Consider the following 17,165-nt stretch of genomic DNA (forward strand, 5'->3'; position numbering starts at 1 on the left):
CTCTTTGCGGCCGGGCAGGGAGCCGGGGGCCACCGGGCCGCTGGTCGTCTTCCCTGGGCGAGGGTTGGGCCTCCTGCCCCAACAGAGAACCCGGGTGGGAAGACGGTGGGGGAGCCGCGGCTGGAGAGTGGAGAATGGAGACTTTGGACCGGGCGGCGGGGGCGGAGCCAGGTCCGTTCCAGCTTCGGGCCGGCGGCGGTTTTGCACCTGCGGGCGTGGTGCACCGGGCGCTGCAGGAATCTCCGCGCAGGCGACACTGGACCGTGCAGTCAGCGCACTGACCACTTCTCCTTAAATTGTCGAATAAAACAATGACAACAGTCAACGGAGCAGTAGCCGCCTGGTGTGAATGGATCGAGGTTGTGTCCCTCTGTTCGGTCAAACGGGCTGAGACTGTGAGCACCGTCTGGCGCGCGGAGCCGCAGCGTCAGCCGCGTGTGCGGCCCGAGCCCTGTGCGCGGGGTCCCTCCCGCCCCGCCGCCGACCCCGCGAAGGCGCCTTGCTCTTCCCTCGCCCTTGACGCCTGTGCTCATTTCCACAGGCGCCGCCAGGCTGCCCGGGAGCCCGTCCGCGAGGTGAGGCCGCGCCGCGCTGGGGACCGGCCGGCCAGCGACCCGGGGGCCTTGGAGCGGCCGCGGATGGCAGGGCGCCTCGGCCCCTGAGGACACCTGTCCACCAGCCCTGGCTGAGTCGCAGCGACCCGCGGCGGACCCCGCTGAGGACGGGCAGGAGAGCGGCGACATGAAGAAGAAGAAGACGGAGCAGCCGCCGGCGCGCCTCGCGGCCCTGGGCAGCCCCCACCGTCAGTACCATCCCCTGCCCCCGCCCGGCCGCGCAGAGCCATCTGTTCTCCCCGCGGACCGCGGGCCGGAGGGCTTCGTGGCGAAAGGCCGGCGACCTCTGGCGCCTCCCTTTCTGCGCCTTTCGCTGGGGGGAGAACGTGGCCGAGCCCGCGGGGACGCCTTGGACCAGGCCGGGTGGTCAGCGTTGGCCGCGGCCTGCGCGCCGGGGCGCGCCCCTGGGGTGACCTGCTGCTGCCTCGGGGCGCGTGCGTTCATTCCTGTCGCCCGTCTCAGGCCCCCGGAGAGGAGTGGGCCTCCCTCCCGCTTAGACGGCGGAGCCCAGGCCGCGCTGGGACGAGGCGTGGGGTGGGGGACGGGGCGGGCAGGGAACCTGCCCGTCGGGTTCCCACCTCCTCGCGGGGCCCGTTCAGCCCCCACCCTCTGCAGGCGAGTGCCGGTCGCAGGTACTCTTCCCACAAGCTCTGCTCCCACGTCTCCAGCCTTTCCCCGGTCAGGGGCCGCTGCCGTCCCTGGGCCCTGGGCGCCCGCTGTGACTCTCTGTCCGGAGGGCGCGGTTCTCCCCGCGCGGACGCTTCCCACTTCTCTGTTCTCACCACAACGGCTCCTACGCGTGTGATGTCGAGTGATACCGTATCTTGTGCCACCTCTCCTTCTGCCCTGGACTGTGGGGACTTGTATTGCCCTTTCACCCTGCAGAGTTCATGCTGCATCTCCCCTCCGCCGGGTCTTGCAGGCTCTTTGAGCCTCTGAGGGGGCTTCACAGACAAGGATCCCTGTCCTGAAGGAGGCTCCTGGGAAACAGGCGCTTCTGTCATCTCCCTTAGCGCGGCCTTGTCCTCAGTGCCTTCTCTCCTTTCTACAGGCCCCGTTGGTTTGCACAACGTGGGACAGACCTGTTGCCTTAACTCCCTGATCCAGGTATTGATCAGGAACGAGGGCTTCACCCAGATCCTGAAGAGGTGAGACTGTTACCCAGGCTATAAACACGTATATTATGTTATGTTTTCAAATAGTGTTATTTTCAGTGACTTGGACTTCTTAAAATAACTTATTTTTCAGGTACAGTTGACATTCAATATACGTTAGTTCCAGATGTTCCACATCACGGTTAGAGATCCATGCACCTTACAGAGCAGCCACCCTGACCCCATAGACAATTATCCCACATGGTGGACTTGTCCCTGGGCTGCACTGCACAGCCCAGGGAGGCTCGGTGGCTGCCAACGTGTGCTTTCCAAAAAAGGGTTTGTTTTCTAGAGAGAGGGGAAGGAGGGGGAGAGGGAGAGAAACAACCCTGCGTGGGTGCCTCTCTCGCGCCTCCCGCTGGGGACCTGGCCTGCAACCCAGACCTGGGCCCTGACTGGGCATCGAACCGGCGACCCTTTGGTTCCGAGACCGGTGCTCAGTCTGCTCAGCCCCACCAGCCCCCAACGTGCACTTTTTAATCCTTTACTTTTTCACCTGTCCCTCCCGACCCCACTCTTTCTGGCAAGCATCAAAATATTATTTGTATTTATGAGTGTTTTGGGTGGTTTTTTTTTATTTTTTTTGTAATTTTGTGTTATAGATTCCATATATGAGTGAAATCCTACGGTATTTTTATTTCTTTGTTTGACTGACTTCATTTCGTATACTGCCCTCTAGGTCCATCCACGTTGTCACAAACGGTAAACTGCCACCCTTATTTAACAGCCAAGCGATAGCCCATTGTATGGATGTACCACCCTCCTTTACCCGCTCCTCTACTGACGGGCACTTAGGCTGCTTCCGCGTCTTGGCTCTTGTAAATAATGCTGCAGCGAACATAGGGATGCAGATGTCTTTCCAAGGTAGTGTCTTGGGTTTCTTCAAGTAAATATTTAGAAATAGAGTTGCTGAGTCCTTCTTTGTCTCTTGTTATATAGCCTTTGTTTAGAAGTCCATTTTGTGTGGCGTAAATGTTGCTGCACCAGATTGTTCTGTTACCATTTACATGAAATCTTCCCCCACCCCTTTACTTTCATCTCTGTGTGTCTTTCCATCTGAAGTGAGTCTCTTGGAGGCAGCATCCGTGAGGGTCTTGTTTTCTTATCCACTCAGCCACCGATGTCTTTTGATTGGTGCATTTAACTCATTTACACTTGAAGTAGTTGTTAATAGATAGGTCGATATCGCCATTTTATTGTCATATTTTTAATCTTATTTTTTCTCCTTCTTGATGAAGTCCCCTTAACATTTCTTGTAATACCAGTTTGGTGGTGATGAACTCCTTTAGCTTTACCTTGTTTGGGAAGCCCTTTAACTGTCCTTTGATTCTAAATGACAGCTCCGCTGGGCAGAATAACCTTGGTCGTAGGTCCCTGCTTTTCACCCCTTTCAGTGTTTTCTGCCAGTCCCTCTGGCCTGAAAAGTTTCTGTGGAGAAATCAGCGGACAGTCTGCGGGAGCTCCCTTGCAGGGAACTAACTGCCTTTGTCTTGCTTCTTCTTAGATTTTCTCTCCTTGTCTTTCATCTCATTGGTAATTATGGTCTGTCTGGGTGTGGGGCCTCTTTGGGATCCTTTTTTTGGGGACTCTATGCTTCCTGGGCTTGTGTGACTGTCTCCTTCACCAGGTTAGGGAAGTTTTCTGTCATTATGTCTTCACGTAAGTTTCCAGTTCCTGTCCCTCCGTTTCCGGCTGCTGTCAGTATAATGCAGATGTTGTGCCTGATGTTGTCCCAGAGGCCCCTTCAACTATCTTCATTTCAAAAATTTTTTTTTTTTGCCGTTCTGATTATTTTCAAAATTGTCATCTTCAAAATTGGTGATTCAGTGCTCTTCTTCATCTAATCTGTTGATTCTTTCTAATGTATACTTTATTTTAGTTAGGTGTTCCTAATTTCTGACTGCTTTAAAAATGTTTTCTATCTCCATTTTTATGTTTCCTGTCTTTTGGTGAAGTTCTCACTGAGATCACTGAGCATCCGCCCAACCAGTGTTTGGAGCCCTGCAGCTGGTAGGCTGCTCGTCTCTGTTTTGTGTAGTTCTTTTTCTGGAGTTTTGTCCTTTTCTTTCGTTTGGCCTGTGTTCCTTCGTCTCCCCGTTCTGGCGGCCTCCCTGTGCGCATCTCTGTATTAGGTAGATCTGCCATGTCGCGTGGTCTTGGCAGGTGGCTGTGTATAATGGGTGTTTTGGGGAGCTCAGAACACAGCCTCCACAGTCACCTGCGTGAGGCGCCCTAGGTGTGTTGTTGGTGTGGGCTGTGCGTGCCTCCCGCTTGCAGTTCTGCCTGGATTGCTGTTGGCCCGCCGAGTCGTTGGCCCTCCGGCGGGTGGGTTCCGAGAGCCGGCCGCGGCTGTGGCACAGAGGCTCACCCTACAAAGCCGGATCCCCTTCAGCCTGGCTCTGGCACCTGCGGTTTGGGTGTGACATTTGGGGAGGTGGCGGGGCGGGGCTCTGGTGTGGTCTGAATCCGGCCACTGAATGTGTTGGTTCTGGGGCCTCTCGGGAGGTGCAGGCCAAGGTCAGCTGCTGCCTCTGCCTTGCCCAGGGCCCCCTGGCATGAGCCACCATGTGAGGTGCAGGTGGCTGCCCCTTGTGCTAGGTCTGGAGGTGCCTGGGAGGCCCTAAGCTGTGATCGAGGCCGGCTGCTGTCAGTGTTGGGCTTGGGGCTGCTTTGCACACCAAGGCCAGATGCTGCTTGTTCGGGGTTTGCGAGCCTTTCGGAGACGTTAGGGAAGTCTGAAGCGTGCGCCAGGACCGGCAGTCGGTGTGAGAAAGCCACTGGAAGCAGCGTGGGCGATTCTGCAGGTTCGGTGGGGAGGGTCTCAGGGAATCAGTGGGGCGGGACAAGCAGTGCGAGCAGGCGGATGGAGACTCGGGTGTGGGGCCCGCCTGCGGCTTCGTGATGGGGGGCTCCTGAGAGGGGCAGCGGCCTCTGCCAGCACTTCTGTCTGGGGAAAGCTGCCCTCCCAGCCCCCACCCCAACGCCAGATACTTCAGTTCCCCCTGTGTGTGCCCGGCGCCTTTCGAGCTGCTGCCTTGTTGCTGGAGCCTGGGTAGGGGTCTGCCGGTGGGCGGCTCTGTGAGCCCCTGAGGCCCCCGAAGCCCTCTGCTGCCACCAGCCGCAGTCTCCGCGGGCTTCCACAGCCAGAAGCTGTGAGGGCTCCTCTTCCTGCCACTGGAACCCTGGGCTTGGTGGCCGTGTGGGAATGGGGCCCTTCGCTCCCCGGGGGCACCCGTGCAGTCGAGCCATCGCTCCTGGTTTTTAAGCGCCACCGTGGGTGTGGCCTCCGCCGACTCTGTGTCTGCCCCCCCTGCCAGTCTCGGCGCGGCTGCGTCGGCACCTCCAGCTGCAGGCCGTCTCAGGCGGAGCTGGGTGGTGGTGGGTCCGTGGTTTAGTTGCACAATCATTTGGATGTGGCTGTGGGAGGAATGCCAGTGCAGCTTCCACCGGCTTCTGCATTCCGGCTGGAAGCCCACAGGGACCTGCACTTTCAGAAGTTTTCTTCCAAAGGTCACCAGAGAAAAGTCTTGTTCTGCACATTCTGGACTACACAGTCACCTAAGTTCAAACAATATATAAATGCCACTCTGAACGGTGTGGCTCAGTCGTCTGGGCATCGTCCCAGAAAGCGGAAGGTTGCCGGTTCGATTCTCGGTCAGGGCACACGGCCGGGCTCCAGGTTTGGTCCCTGGTTGTGGGTGCGTGCAGGAGGCAGCTCATCCATGTTTCTCTTGCATATCGATGTTTCTCTCCCTCTTTTTCTCCCTGCTTTCCCCTCTCTCTAAAAAATTCTGAAGAAATCTTAAATTGTCTGGGACACTGAAAAAAATTGGGTAACTGGGTTCCACCCCTTGAAATTCTGATTTCGTCAGTTCGGAGAGTGGCCTGGATGTGGAGACTTTTGGAAGCCCCTCGAGGAAGTGTGGGAGCTGCTGACACTTCCAGGGGGCTCAGGCCGTTGCTCCCGGCAGGTTGACAGTGCCCGTGGGAGTGGAAGAGCAGTGGAGGAACCTGCCCTTTCAGCTGCTCTTGCTGCTGGAGAAGATGCAGGACAGCCGGCAGAAAGCGGTGCGGCCCATGGAGCTTGTGTGCTGCCTCCGGAAGCACAAGGTGCCAGGTGAGTCAGCCTGCCGAGCCCCGGACGGGGCCTGGTGCTCGGGTGGGCGGGCGCAGGAGACGCATGGAGGGTTGGGGCAGAGAGAGAGGAAGGAGAGGAGACGGACTAAGAACGACATTTGGTAGGTGGTGAGCCCCTTGTATTGGGGGCATCTGTGTCAACCCGAAACCCTTTGAAGAGCCCGTGTTCTCACAGGCACACAGCAGGCGTTGTCCTGCGTCTGCCACCTTCGTGCTCGCCCTCCCCGCCTCTCGTAGAACAAGCGAAGCCGAAGAGGTTCCTCGAAGCTGATGCAGCTGGAGGTCAGGCGCCTCAGGAAAGCAGGGTAGGGGATTAAGGAGGAGAATCTGTGTTCTACAAGAGAAAATTCTTAAATTGGTTAGTTTTTTAAATCTCACATACCTTAAAATTTACTCTTTTAAAAATATGCAATTCAGAGGTTTAGTAGATTCACAGAGTTGTGTGACTGTGGCAATCTGAGTTCAGGACGCTTTATCTCCCCCAAAGAAGCCCCTTACCTATTAGCAGCCACTCACAAATCTTTGTTGTTTTCTCCTGAGTGTTATGCTTTTAGCTCTTACATTTCGATTTGTGTTTCATTTTGAGTTACCTTTTGTGAACGGTGTGAGGTAGGGGGTCCAACTTCATGCTTTTGCATCTAGGCATGTAATTGTTCCAGCACCATTTGTTGAAAAGAGTATTCTTTCCCCATTGCATTGTTTTCATACTCTTGTTAAAAATTAGTTGATCATAAGAGTAGGTGTCTTTTTCTGGACTCTAACTCTATTTCATTGATCTTGATGTCTGTTCTTATGCCAGTACCACCCTGTCTTGATTACTATAGCTTTGTGAGTAAATTTTAATATTGGAAAGTGTAAGTCCTTTAAATTTGTTCTTTTTTCAACATTGTTTTGGCTATTTGCATTTCCATACAAATTTTAGGATCACCTTGTTAATCTGTGTGCAAAAAAAAAAAAAAAAAAGAAAAGAAAAGAAAAAGAAAAAGCCAGCTAGGGTTCTGATAGGGATCACACGGGGTCTGCGGATCGACTTGTGGAGCACTGCCATTCTAATAATACTTACTCTTCAGAACCATGAACATGGAATGCCTTTTCATTTATCTGGGCTTTCTTTAATTTCTTTCAGAAATGGTTTTTAGTTTTAGTGTGTAAGTCCTGAGTTTCTTTTGCAAAATTTATTCCTAAGTATTTTTTGATATTATTGTAAGTTGAATTCGTTTTTTAACCTCATTTCAGGTTGTTCATTACCAGTGTATATATAAAATACACTTGGTTTTTGTATATTGCTTTTGTATCTACAGCCTTACTGAACTAATTTATTAGTTCTAATACTTTTTTGGTAGAGTTCTTAGAGGTTTCTATGTACGAGATTATGTCATCTGCAAATAGAGATACTTTTACTTCTCCCTTCCCAGTCTGGGTGCATTGATCTCCTTCTCTTGCCTCATTGCCGTGACTAGTGCCTCCTGTGAACTGTTGAATAGAAGGGGTAAGAACAGATACTCTTGTCTTGTTCTTGATCTGAAAGCATCGGATATTTCAAAAATAAGTGTGACGTTGACTGATTTTTCATAGTTGGCCTTTTCATAGTTGGCTGGAGGTAGTTTTATTCTGTTATTTTGCTGAATGTTGTCATTAGCAAAGAATGTCAAATTTTGTCAAATCCTGTTCTGCATCAGTTGAGATGATCATGCGGTTTGTCTTTTATTAGTATGTGGTGTTACCTTGATTGAATTTTGGATGATGCTTTTCTGGGATAGATCCCAGTTGGTCATGGTGTATAACCCTTTTCATGTGTTGCTGGTTTCAGCTTGCTGGTATTTTGTTAAGGGTTTCTCTGTCTGTATTTATAGGGGATATTGGTCTGTAATTTTTTGTGATGTTATTGGTTTTAGTATTAGGATGATTCAGGCCTCAAAGAATGAGTCAGGAAGTGTTCCCTTCTCTTCCGTTGTTTGGAAATATTTGTGAAGGAATAGATATTAATTTTTTTAAATGTTTGGTATAATTAAGTGATCTGGGTTGGGCTTTTCTTTGTGGGAAGTTTCAAAATGGCTTGAAGAACTCCTTGTAGCATTTCTTATAAGGAAGGTCTGGTGGCGGTTAACTTCCTTAGTCTCTGTCTGTGAAAGTGTTTATCTTTCTTTCATTTCTGAAGGACAACTCTGCTGGATAAAGTTTTCTTTTTTATTGTTTATTTATATTTTTTAATCGTTGGGGTATCATCGGTTAATAGGATCACAGAGGTTTCAGGGGTGCATTTCTGTGGCATGTCATCTGTACTTCGCGTTGTGCGCCCACCACCCAAAGTCAAGCCACCCTCTGTCACCGCGTATTTGACCCCTTTGCTCTTTACTGCTCCTGGCCCCTGCCTTCTGGTCCCCACCAGACTGTTGCCTGCGTTTCTCGGTTTCAGTTTTGTGTCCCACGTATGAGTGAAACCACATGGTTCTTAGCTTCATCTGTCGACCTAACTCTCTTAGCACGCTCTTCTCGGTGTCCGTCTGTGTTGTCACAAAGGGCAGTGTTCCGTCTTCTCTGTGGCTGAACGGTGTTCTCCTGTGTGTATGCATCACGCTGTCTGTATCCAGTCCTCCATCAAAGGACGCTTTGGTTGGCTCCATGTCTGGGCCGCCGTGACTAATGCTGCAATGAAGACAGGGGCACATATATCTTTGTGAATAAGTGTTTTCGAGGTTTTCAGGTAAACACCCAGGAGAGGAGTAGCTGGGTCATATGGTAACTCTGTTCTTAATTTTTTGAGGAACTTCCATATCGTTTTTGGCTTCATTGTGACAGATTATGTTCCCATATACATGTGGGTTTATTTCTGGGCTCTCGGCTCTGTTCCATTGATCTGTGTATCTGGTTTTCGGCCAGTACCATGTTGTTTTGATTATTGTTGCTTTGCAGCATAGTTTGAAGTCAGGGACTATGATACCTCCAGCTTCGTTCTTTTTTCTCAGGATTGCTTTGGCTATTCGGGGTCTTTTGGGTTCATTATAAATCTGATGGTTTTTTGTTCTATGTTTTTAAGAAATGACATTGGCATTTTGATGGGTGTGGCAGTAAATCTCTATATTGTTTTGGGTGAATACGACCATCTTAACTATGTTGAGTCTTTGAATCCATGAGCACAGACTGTGTTTCCATTTTGCTGTGTCAGCATCGGTTCGGCTCTGCTGTTCAGGATGATCACCCTAGAATATGGACGCGTCGATCCATCCACCTGCTGTGACGTATTTATCAGTTAAGGGCCAGGTGTTGTGCTGGTGTTGATGTGGGGACGAGAGGAATAGGGTCTTTGCCTCAGTGAAGCTTAGTTTAGAGGAGAAACAGGCCAAAAGAAAAATAAAACAACAACAAAACCCCAAAACATTAAGTACAAGTTGTGATTAGTATCATGAAGGAAATAAAATGGTGTTGAGGTAGCAGATAGGAATGTTTAGTGCACATACAATAATTACCCTTTCTTGCAATGTCTTTGTGTTTTGGCAGATATCTGTCCTTTTGTAAGATAGTCCTCAGTGTGTTTTCATGTTCTTTGCCTTCCTAGCTCTCTTTCCTAGGATTTGGCACTTACGCTTTTTGCTTTACATCCACTTGTCACACGTACAGAATCCCCTGCTCCTCTCTCGCCTCCCCGGCCTCTGTGGCGGTCCTTTCTCTTCTTCTCCTGGACACTGTTGGGGAGGACCTGGGCCATATACGAGGACTGAGTAGCTGCTCAGTTTTTAGGGAAACGAATAAATACATAAAGGCACAGAGAAATGAGTGGCCAGAGGAGTCCAAGTCACGTGTTGGTTTGGCACAGACAGGGGAGAACCCACCATTGACTGTTGGTTTCCTCTGGTTGTGTCCCTGCGTGGAGGCCAGTAGGGTGGGTGGCAAATCAGAGGACAGAAGACTTGGATTTTAAGTCTTAAGAGGAGCTCTCAAAAATCAGTCCCAAGCTTGTTTTCCACTTGGATCACCTGACACCCAGTGGACAGCGGGCCCAGGCAGGGCGGTGCAGGCTGGCGGGCGTCCGTGTGCGTCCAGGCACCGGGGCGTCAGCAGTGCCCTCGAGGACTTGCTAACTGGGCTGTGGCTTTTCTCTTTGGCCAGTGTTCGTCCAGCATGATGCTGCTCAACTGTACCTCACAGTCTGGAACCTAATTAAGGACCAGATCACGGATGCGGACCTGGTAAGATTCTAGAACGAGAACACCCAGGAGTTTAAGATGCTGCTCCTGTAGCTCCCTCAGCAGTGGTGAGTGTGATGTGTAGGGAGGATTAAAAGAGAAAATCATACACAATGCTGATCACAATTCCATAATATTATCAGGGTCGTCGTTCCGCACCTTTCTATGTAGAGCAAAGAGCATCCGTAGCTGCCGTTTCTTGAGCTGCTGTCTGGTGGCTCCAGCTCCTGGAAACCATCCTGGCTCGGCCTCGGTACGGCTGCCTGTGCCCTTCGCTGACCACCCCCTCCTCCCGCAGGCAGAGAGGCTGCAGGCCCTGTACACGATCCGGACCCAGGAGACCTTCGTGTGCCTTGAGTGTGGCGCGGAGAGCAGGAGGAACAGCAGCATGCTCGCCCTCCCGCTTTCTCTTTTCGATTCGGACTCAAATCCCCTGAGGACGCTGGTAAGGGACTTCTCTCGTTGGATTTCCTGTTCTCACATAAATTCAAATTAATTGAATTCATAGGGGGACATTGGTTCACAAAGCCGTACATGTTTCAAGTGAACACCATCTGTGTGGAACCGTGTGCCCATCGTCCCAGGCAAAGTCCCTTTCCGTCCCCGCGTTTCCCCCTTGTCCCCCCTTTGCCCACCTCCTGCTACCCCCACTCTGTTTCTGCCAGAGGGGTGATGACCACTCTGTTGCCTGTGTCTACGTGTCATAAAATGTCTTTCTGTGAACCCCTCACCTTCTTGCTTCCTTAGTTCAGTAACTGAGCTTTTGTGGTTCATGCTTGGCTTTTACAATATCATTTCTGTCTCCTGTGCATGGCTCTGGCCAAGATCTCCCTTGAATTGATTTTTTTCCCTCCTATTTCTACTTTCTGGTACCCTGTCCTGTTCTCTCCTCTAGTCAGTAGGTGCTTTGTGAGATCGTGCCGCGGGCCCCGCTCTGGCCCGACCGCCAGGGGCACGGAGGCACCAGACGGAAAGCGAAGGCCCCACTGCAGGACGCGGCTGTGCCCGAGGTGGGGACACCAACCCTGCTTGTTTTCTTGTTCTCCTGGGACAGGAGGAAGCCCTTCGCTGCTTCTTCCAGCCCAGGTTGCTGCCCGGTGAGAGCAGCTGCTTCTGTGAGCGTTGTGGGAAGAGGACGGGCGGGAAACAGGTACTCCCCCCTGAAACGGACTCCCCAAGGCCGAGGCAGTCCCTGGGAGACCCGTCCCACAGTCGCCGACTTGGTCCAGGGGTCCTGGGGCTCTCTGATCACATTCCTGGGGGAAGCTGCCTGTGAAGGAGAAGGGAGGGGCGGAGGCAGGGGCCGAGTTTTCCCTCGAGGCTGGACTGGCTGCCTGTGCAGACTCCATGGTGTCCCTGGGCCCCAGAGCAGGTGCTGGGCGTGAACCGGAACCTGAACGCAGGCGGCTCAGGCCCTCCGTTTCTCAGCTGACAGCTGCTGGGGGCCCCGCTCTGTGTGTGTGGCCCTGGTTCCCTCTTTGCATGTTTGCTGTGGGATGTCCCTGAACCTGCCCATAACAAGTGCTGAAGGGCTTCCTCTCCATAGCGGCTTTGCTTCCGCAGGCCTTGAAGCTGACGCATCTGCCCCAGACTTTGACAGTCCACCTCATGCGGTTCTCCATCAGGAATTCACGGACACAGAAACTCTGCAGCTCCCTGCACTTCCCCGAGAGCTTGGATCTGCGGCAGGTCCTTCTGACCGAGGAAGCCCTCTGCAGTGCCGAGGCCCAGGTGAGGCGCCCCCTGTCCTGCCTGGACTCCACGTCCTCCGACGGACGCTTTGCACTGTTGTGCTGTGGAACCCTTGCGGTTTCTGGGCCCACGTTCAGGGGTGCCCCCTTCCCACGGCTTGTCTGCCAGTCTTGTTCATTCTGCAGGGTCGCTTCAGGCCTGTCTTCTCTGAAGAGCTTCCCCCAGCTCCTCAGCCTTTCCTCAGGTGGTGTTCCTTTTCCTTTTGGGCAAAAGTTGGGTTTTCCTGAATTAACCTGTAATTCCATCTGGTGTAAAACACAGCATTCTAATTCTGGCTTATGTAGCAGTGCAATTCTCGAAGTCAGGGCCTGTTTTCCGGTCCCTGTGAAGCAGCAGGCCTGGCAGGGAGTAGGCGCTGGGTAACCATGTGGGGAAATGTCTCCTTACTCTAAAGTAGGGTTGAAAAGCAGGGGCGATGGGTGAGCTGTTTTGTGTCTTCGGTTTTTCCAGCTTGGGGGGCAGTATGAGCTCTTTGCTGTGATTGCCCATGTCGGGCTGGCTGACTTCGGCCATTACTGTGCCTACATCCGGAGCTCTGTGGATGGAAGGTGGTTCTGCTTCAACGACTCCAGTGTTTGCTGGGTGAGCAACAGCCTCCAAAACTGCCTCTTGCCCTAGATTAGCTGCCTCTGCTTGTCCCGAGCAACACCCAGCACTCCAGGCTCTGTGGGGAACGCAAGGAAAGCAAGAAGAGTTAGAGACATGAAGTCAGAGCTCTGGGTGGAGCATAACCAAGTTTAAACAGAGAGACAAGGGCATTAGAAGACACTTTGCTTCATGGCATTTATCGGTAGATGCCGTGGGTCTGGGGAGGTCCCAGGCAGCCTTGTTGGGAGGAGGGAGGAGCGGACGGTAGCACCCTGTCCTCCCTGGTGCTTCATGTTGCATGTTTGTGTACTTCAGGTGTCCTGGGAAGACATCCGGTGTACCTACGGACATCCCAGCTACCGCTGGTAAGAGACCTGTTTGAGTGGGGAAACCTGATGAGCTTGTGCAGCATTCTTGCTGCTGCCGAAATGCTCGTGGGTTCCGCTGCCGACGTATTTGTGTAACTGCTGCTTGGCTTCCTCTGTCATACCATCCTGCTCTACCATGATTTCCTCACAGTTTATTTTATCAATTTTCCCCCGAGGATTTTTTATTGATTTGAGTGAGAGAGCGAGCGAGAGAGAGAGCGAGAGCAACATTGATCCTCTGCCTCCCGTAGGTCCCCGTGTAGGGACCGAACCTGCAACCTAGGCATGTTCCGTGACTGGGAATGGAACACACAGCCTTTTGTACAGGACGACGCTCCAGCCAAACCAGTGGAGCCACCCGGCCAGAGCCATTTTCTCACAATTAAGGCCCCAGCTGAAGAGGAAGTAGCTCCCACACCCCCCATGTCCTCTCCGTGGCTTCGCGCGCCCCGGTCCTGGCCCGTGGCCCTCTCTCTGCACTGACCACCCAGGCAAAGGCCCAGCCATGCCTCAGCCCCTATGCGCGTGGCCTTCCCCTGCCCCGCGAAGCTGGCCCTGATCGCCCCGGGCCGATCTGCAGGGGCTTCCCGTGAGCCCCCGCTGCGTTCTGAGCGGCCCCCCTCTGTGGAAAGGGCCATGCGGTCTTGTAACTGCTGCGTCAGTTTCACTCCAGCCCATGAACCCTTGGGGGCAAGGGTCACTCTTTCCCTCTTTCTTTGTCTGGGGCGGTGGCTTGTATTTAGTGAATAGCAATAACTATTTTTTAAAACGAGTACCTATATATAGAAGGGAAGCTGGAAAGAGAAGAGCTGTGGAATCGGATGGGAGTCTCGTGAGTGTTCCCAGCCGCGCTTCTGGGCTGGGAGTGGCCTTGTGTGCCAGAGCTGACACTTGAGACGATTTCAGCTGCAGAGGTCGTCCAGATCATTTGAAAAATAAAGAATTAGGTGAAGTTTGTGTTTGAAATCCTCCTCCAATCTTCCTTTTCTCTCTTATAAGCACCTGCCATGGGTGCTCGTTCTTTGTCACTTCCTGGTTGTCAGCTACTCCCCTCCCCCATTAATTAGATCAGAGTTTGGCAAACTTTCTCTAAAAAGGGGCCAGAGACTAAGTATCTTAGGCTTTGTGGGCCACACAGTCTCCGTTGCAGCTATTCAACTCTGCCCTTGTTGCCAAAATCTGACACAGACATTACATGAAGAGTGAGCATGGCCGTGTTCCAATTAAATTTATTTGACTCGTCGGTTCCTACTTTGTCAGCTCCTGATCTAGATGTTAACTAACTGCTATTTAGTGGTTATTTCCCAGGTCTGGTGTTTTGTTCTCTGAGGTGATGGATAGATGAACACTTTATCCAACCACCTGGAAAGTTTGCAGACCTTTATCCTATTGTGAGTTAATAATGTATCAATTAACTGTGAATGGTTCATTTCTGCTATAATGTTGCATTTTTTTTCTTCTAGGAGGGAAACTGCCTATCTTCTGGTTTATATGAAGACTGAGTCTTAGTGGATGTATCCCAAACCTTCAGAGACTGAGAAAGTATCATTTTCCTTTTCTGTTCTTGAATCTACTCTTTTAAGAGATTTTGGAATGAGGAGAAGCACTATTTTCAAGTTGTATAATTAAACTTTATTTAAAATCAGGGGTCATTTTAAAAATATTTAACCATCACGTGGAGGAGTTGATCAGTCAGAACGGACACTCCCACCTCGTGGGCGGGGCAGGCCCTGCGGGTTCCCTGCCGTGCAAGAGGCTACCCCTTCTGTTACCGAGGAAGTCCACTGCTTTCAGGGGGCTGTGATCTGCCAGCAGTGGGGGGAAGGGGCAATGGTGGGGAAGTCCTTCAGTATTTTACAACTAGTGTGATAGTACCGGTATGTATTGGCTGTGTATCACTTCTATCTATATATTCTTTAATTTTTAAAACCTGATAATTCCATAAAACTCAAGTGCTTTACAGTTGGTACTCATTTATGTGACAAATGTGTATTGAGTACCCACTCTCCATGAGATTGCATGTTGGACACAAGGGTGAATAAAGTTTTCTCTCTCAAAAGGCGTTTGCAGTTTAATGGGTAGCAATCAAAATACACACGCTGCTGAGGCTTTGCACTCTAGGAACTTGGAAGGAAGGGAACCCCCCCAGTCGCGGGGCCGCGGGAGGAGACTGCGGGCTGGACTCGGGCGGGGAGCAGCACGCTCACTGGTGCGGCTAAGGAAAGCCAGGCTGCAGGTTCAAAGGTCGTCTCTGAACCTGGTTTCGAACCAAGAAAGCGAGCGTGAGGGGTAAAGATGGCAGGTAGGCGCAGCTCTGAATGGAGGTCTTTAACTGAATGAAGACGTTTGGGTTTAATTTAATGGGTAAGTAGAGACTGTTGAAGGGCTTCAAAAAGGAAGCGGGGCAGTGCCATTTTGGCGGAATGAGTCTGCTGGGGGCTGGAGACAGGGCCTGGAGAAGGGGGTGGCAGGGTGGATGGAGAGGCGGGTACCGTCGCTACAGCCATTGGGAGGAGGAACGGATGTGGGTCGTGAGAGGAGGGTCCGGGGAGATTCCAACAGCATCCTGGGCAGTGAACAGGGTGGCTGTTCCCACCCCCTTTTTACAGACAAACCAACTGAGACCTTCACATGTCTAATGCCCTGTTCAAGATTTCATGCTTGGTAAGGGACCGAACCCAAAATCCCAACATAAAATGTGGGTAACTTCTGTATTATTTTTTATTGGAAAAAATTCACCATAAAAGAATAAGTCAATTTGCTATAACAAGTTATCACACACAGGTGGCTTAAAACAACAGCAATTTATTTTCCCATGGTGCCAGATGCCGGACGTCTGACGTCACGGTGTCGGCAGCGGCGGCTCTTTCTGGGGCCTCAAGAAGAGGCTCCGTGCCATCCCCTCTCGTGGCGCCGCGCCCCGATGTGCCTGCGCCTTCCCTGTGAGCGGCTGCGGCCGCTCCCCTGCCTACCCACCCCGCCCCCCGCCCTGTCCAACACCACGTCACTGTCACTGGGCTGGTTGCCTCTGGAAGGACCCCATTTCCAAAGAAGTGCACATTCTGAAGTTCCCGGTGGTCGTGAATTTGTGGGGACACCATGCAGTTCAGTAAAAGTGTGTGCCCCTCTAGGCCTTTTGAGTGCATTTGCACACACACATCACAGCTATAAGTAATTTTTAAATGTGCCAAATGAACTCCTTCGAAAGAGTCTGGAGGTTACGCCAGAGGCAAATGATTGAGATTTAAGAGTCGGCGTTTGCAATGGAAGCACAGCCAGGCCCAAACCCAGAAATGTCCAAAGGAGAGAGGAGCTCATACTTCTTCCCATGGCAAGCGCATTCCTGAGGGTGATTCGTCCGGCTCTTCGCCCTGGGCTGGTGCCCGGTGCCGGGTGCCAGGGGTGGGGGCGGTTATCAGTCGAGCTGACGACCTGGAAGGCGGGCGCCGGGGGCTGCGTCCCACTCGGCGGCCGGGGTGACGGGCGTCGGGCCGGGCGAGCAAAGCCTTCCAGAGGCGGGCGGTTACCTGCAGGCCAATGGCTTTCCAATACTTTAATACAGATCGTATGAAACCGTGAACAACTTTGGGAAATGACATCTACGTATGATTTTTCCCACGAGACTGTGATGGTACTTTCCATTCGGTCAAGTTTCTGTTATGTGGGTCGCATTTAAAAATTCTGTGCATGCAGATCGTGAATATTCTCAGGCTTATCCAGGGCCCTGTGTTGGTTTCGGCACCATCGGTCCTTTTCTTTGATTATACCTTTACCTTGCTGTTTCTACATACCTGTAAAGGATATTTATTTCTGCATGTTATTTTCCCTCCCTGTAAGAAGTTCCATTATCTGTGATAATTAAGTTGCTTTTCGTGCTTTATCAAGGTAAATAAGCTGCTGCACAATAATAAATTTGCGTTGCTTTAGGTATGTAGAAACGTAAAAATAGATAAAGCTTGGAAGAAAACATGAAGAAATGAGGTAATGTGAGGAGTCAGAGCAAAATTTTCCTCGGCAAGAAGTTCATTAGTGATTAAATAAAATAGTGACAGGACACTAGCCTCGTACGTGCGCCCCGGGCAGTCCCCGCGGTGCACGTCGAGGTGTTTTGTGGGGAGGTGGCGCCCCCTGTGGGCCGCTCGGGGACCTCGCCCCAAGGCGGGCGCCCGCGCGGTCGGTCGAACGGAAGGATGCGGGTGGCGAATTCTGGAGCCAAGGGCCCCAAGTGTTTCCTTGCGGTGACATTGCAGGACAGCCACTGAGACGAGACTTACGAGCAGCGGCCAAGAAAGCGGCCGTCCTCGGGCGCCTCGGTGCTCGGTCTCCCGGGCGGCGGGTCTCCCGCCGCCGCTCTGCGGGCGCGTCCGC

The 17,165-nt window shown here is 52.1% G+C and overlaps 1 protein-coding gene across 1 annotated transcript; it reads left to right on the plus strand.

Moving 5' to 3' along the window:
* Nucleotides 1-564: 564 nt before the first annotated feature.
* USP18 (ubiquitin specific peptidase 18) lies at nucleotides 565-14,491 on the plus strand. Its single transcript, XM_054586700.1, has 10 exons — nucleotides 565-802; nucleotides 1,666-1,762; nucleotides 5,740-5,885; nucleotides 10,013-10,092; nucleotides 10,388-10,534; nucleotides 11,144-11,239; nucleotides 11,653-11,820; nucleotides 12,292-12,423; nucleotides 12,745-12,794; nucleotides 14,261-14,491. Exons 1-10 carry the CDS (start codon nucleotides 742-744, stop codon nucleotides 14,304-14,306), a joined length of 1,023 nt encoding a protein of 340 aa, XP_054442675.1. The 5' UTR covers nucleotides 565-741; the 3' UTR covers nucleotides 14,307-14,491.
* Nucleotides 14,492-17,165: the final 2,674 nt, after the last annotated feature.

The sequence above is a fragment of the Pteronotus mesoamericanus genome, unplaced genomic scaffold, assembly GCF_021234165.1.
Source record: "Pteronotus mesoamericanus isolate MK-2021 breed Mesoamerican mustached bat unplaced genomic scaffold, CSHL_Meso_final contig_94, whole genome shotgun sequence".
In the NCBI taxonomy this organism is placed as follows: domain Eukaryota; kingdom Metazoa; phylum Chordata; class Mammalia; order Chiroptera; family Mormoopidae; genus Pteronotus; species Pteronotus mesoamericanus.

What these genes read in the sequence shown, in the direction of transcription:
- USP18 (XM_054586700.1), top strand. Translation starts at nt 742, where the DNA reads ATGAAGAAGAAGAAGACGGAGCAGCCGCCGGCGCGCCTCGCGGCCCTG. An exon ending in CCGGAAGCACAAGGTGCCAG is followed by an intron (nt 5,886 to 10,012) that starts GTGAGTCAGCCT and finishes CTCTTTGGCCAG; the next exon opens with TGTTCGTCCAGCATGATGCT. An exon ending in AGATCACGGATGCGGACCTG is followed by an intron (nt 10,093 to 10,387) that starts GTAAGATTCTAG and finishes CTCCTCCCGCAG; the next exon opens with GCAGAGAGGCTGCAGGCCCT.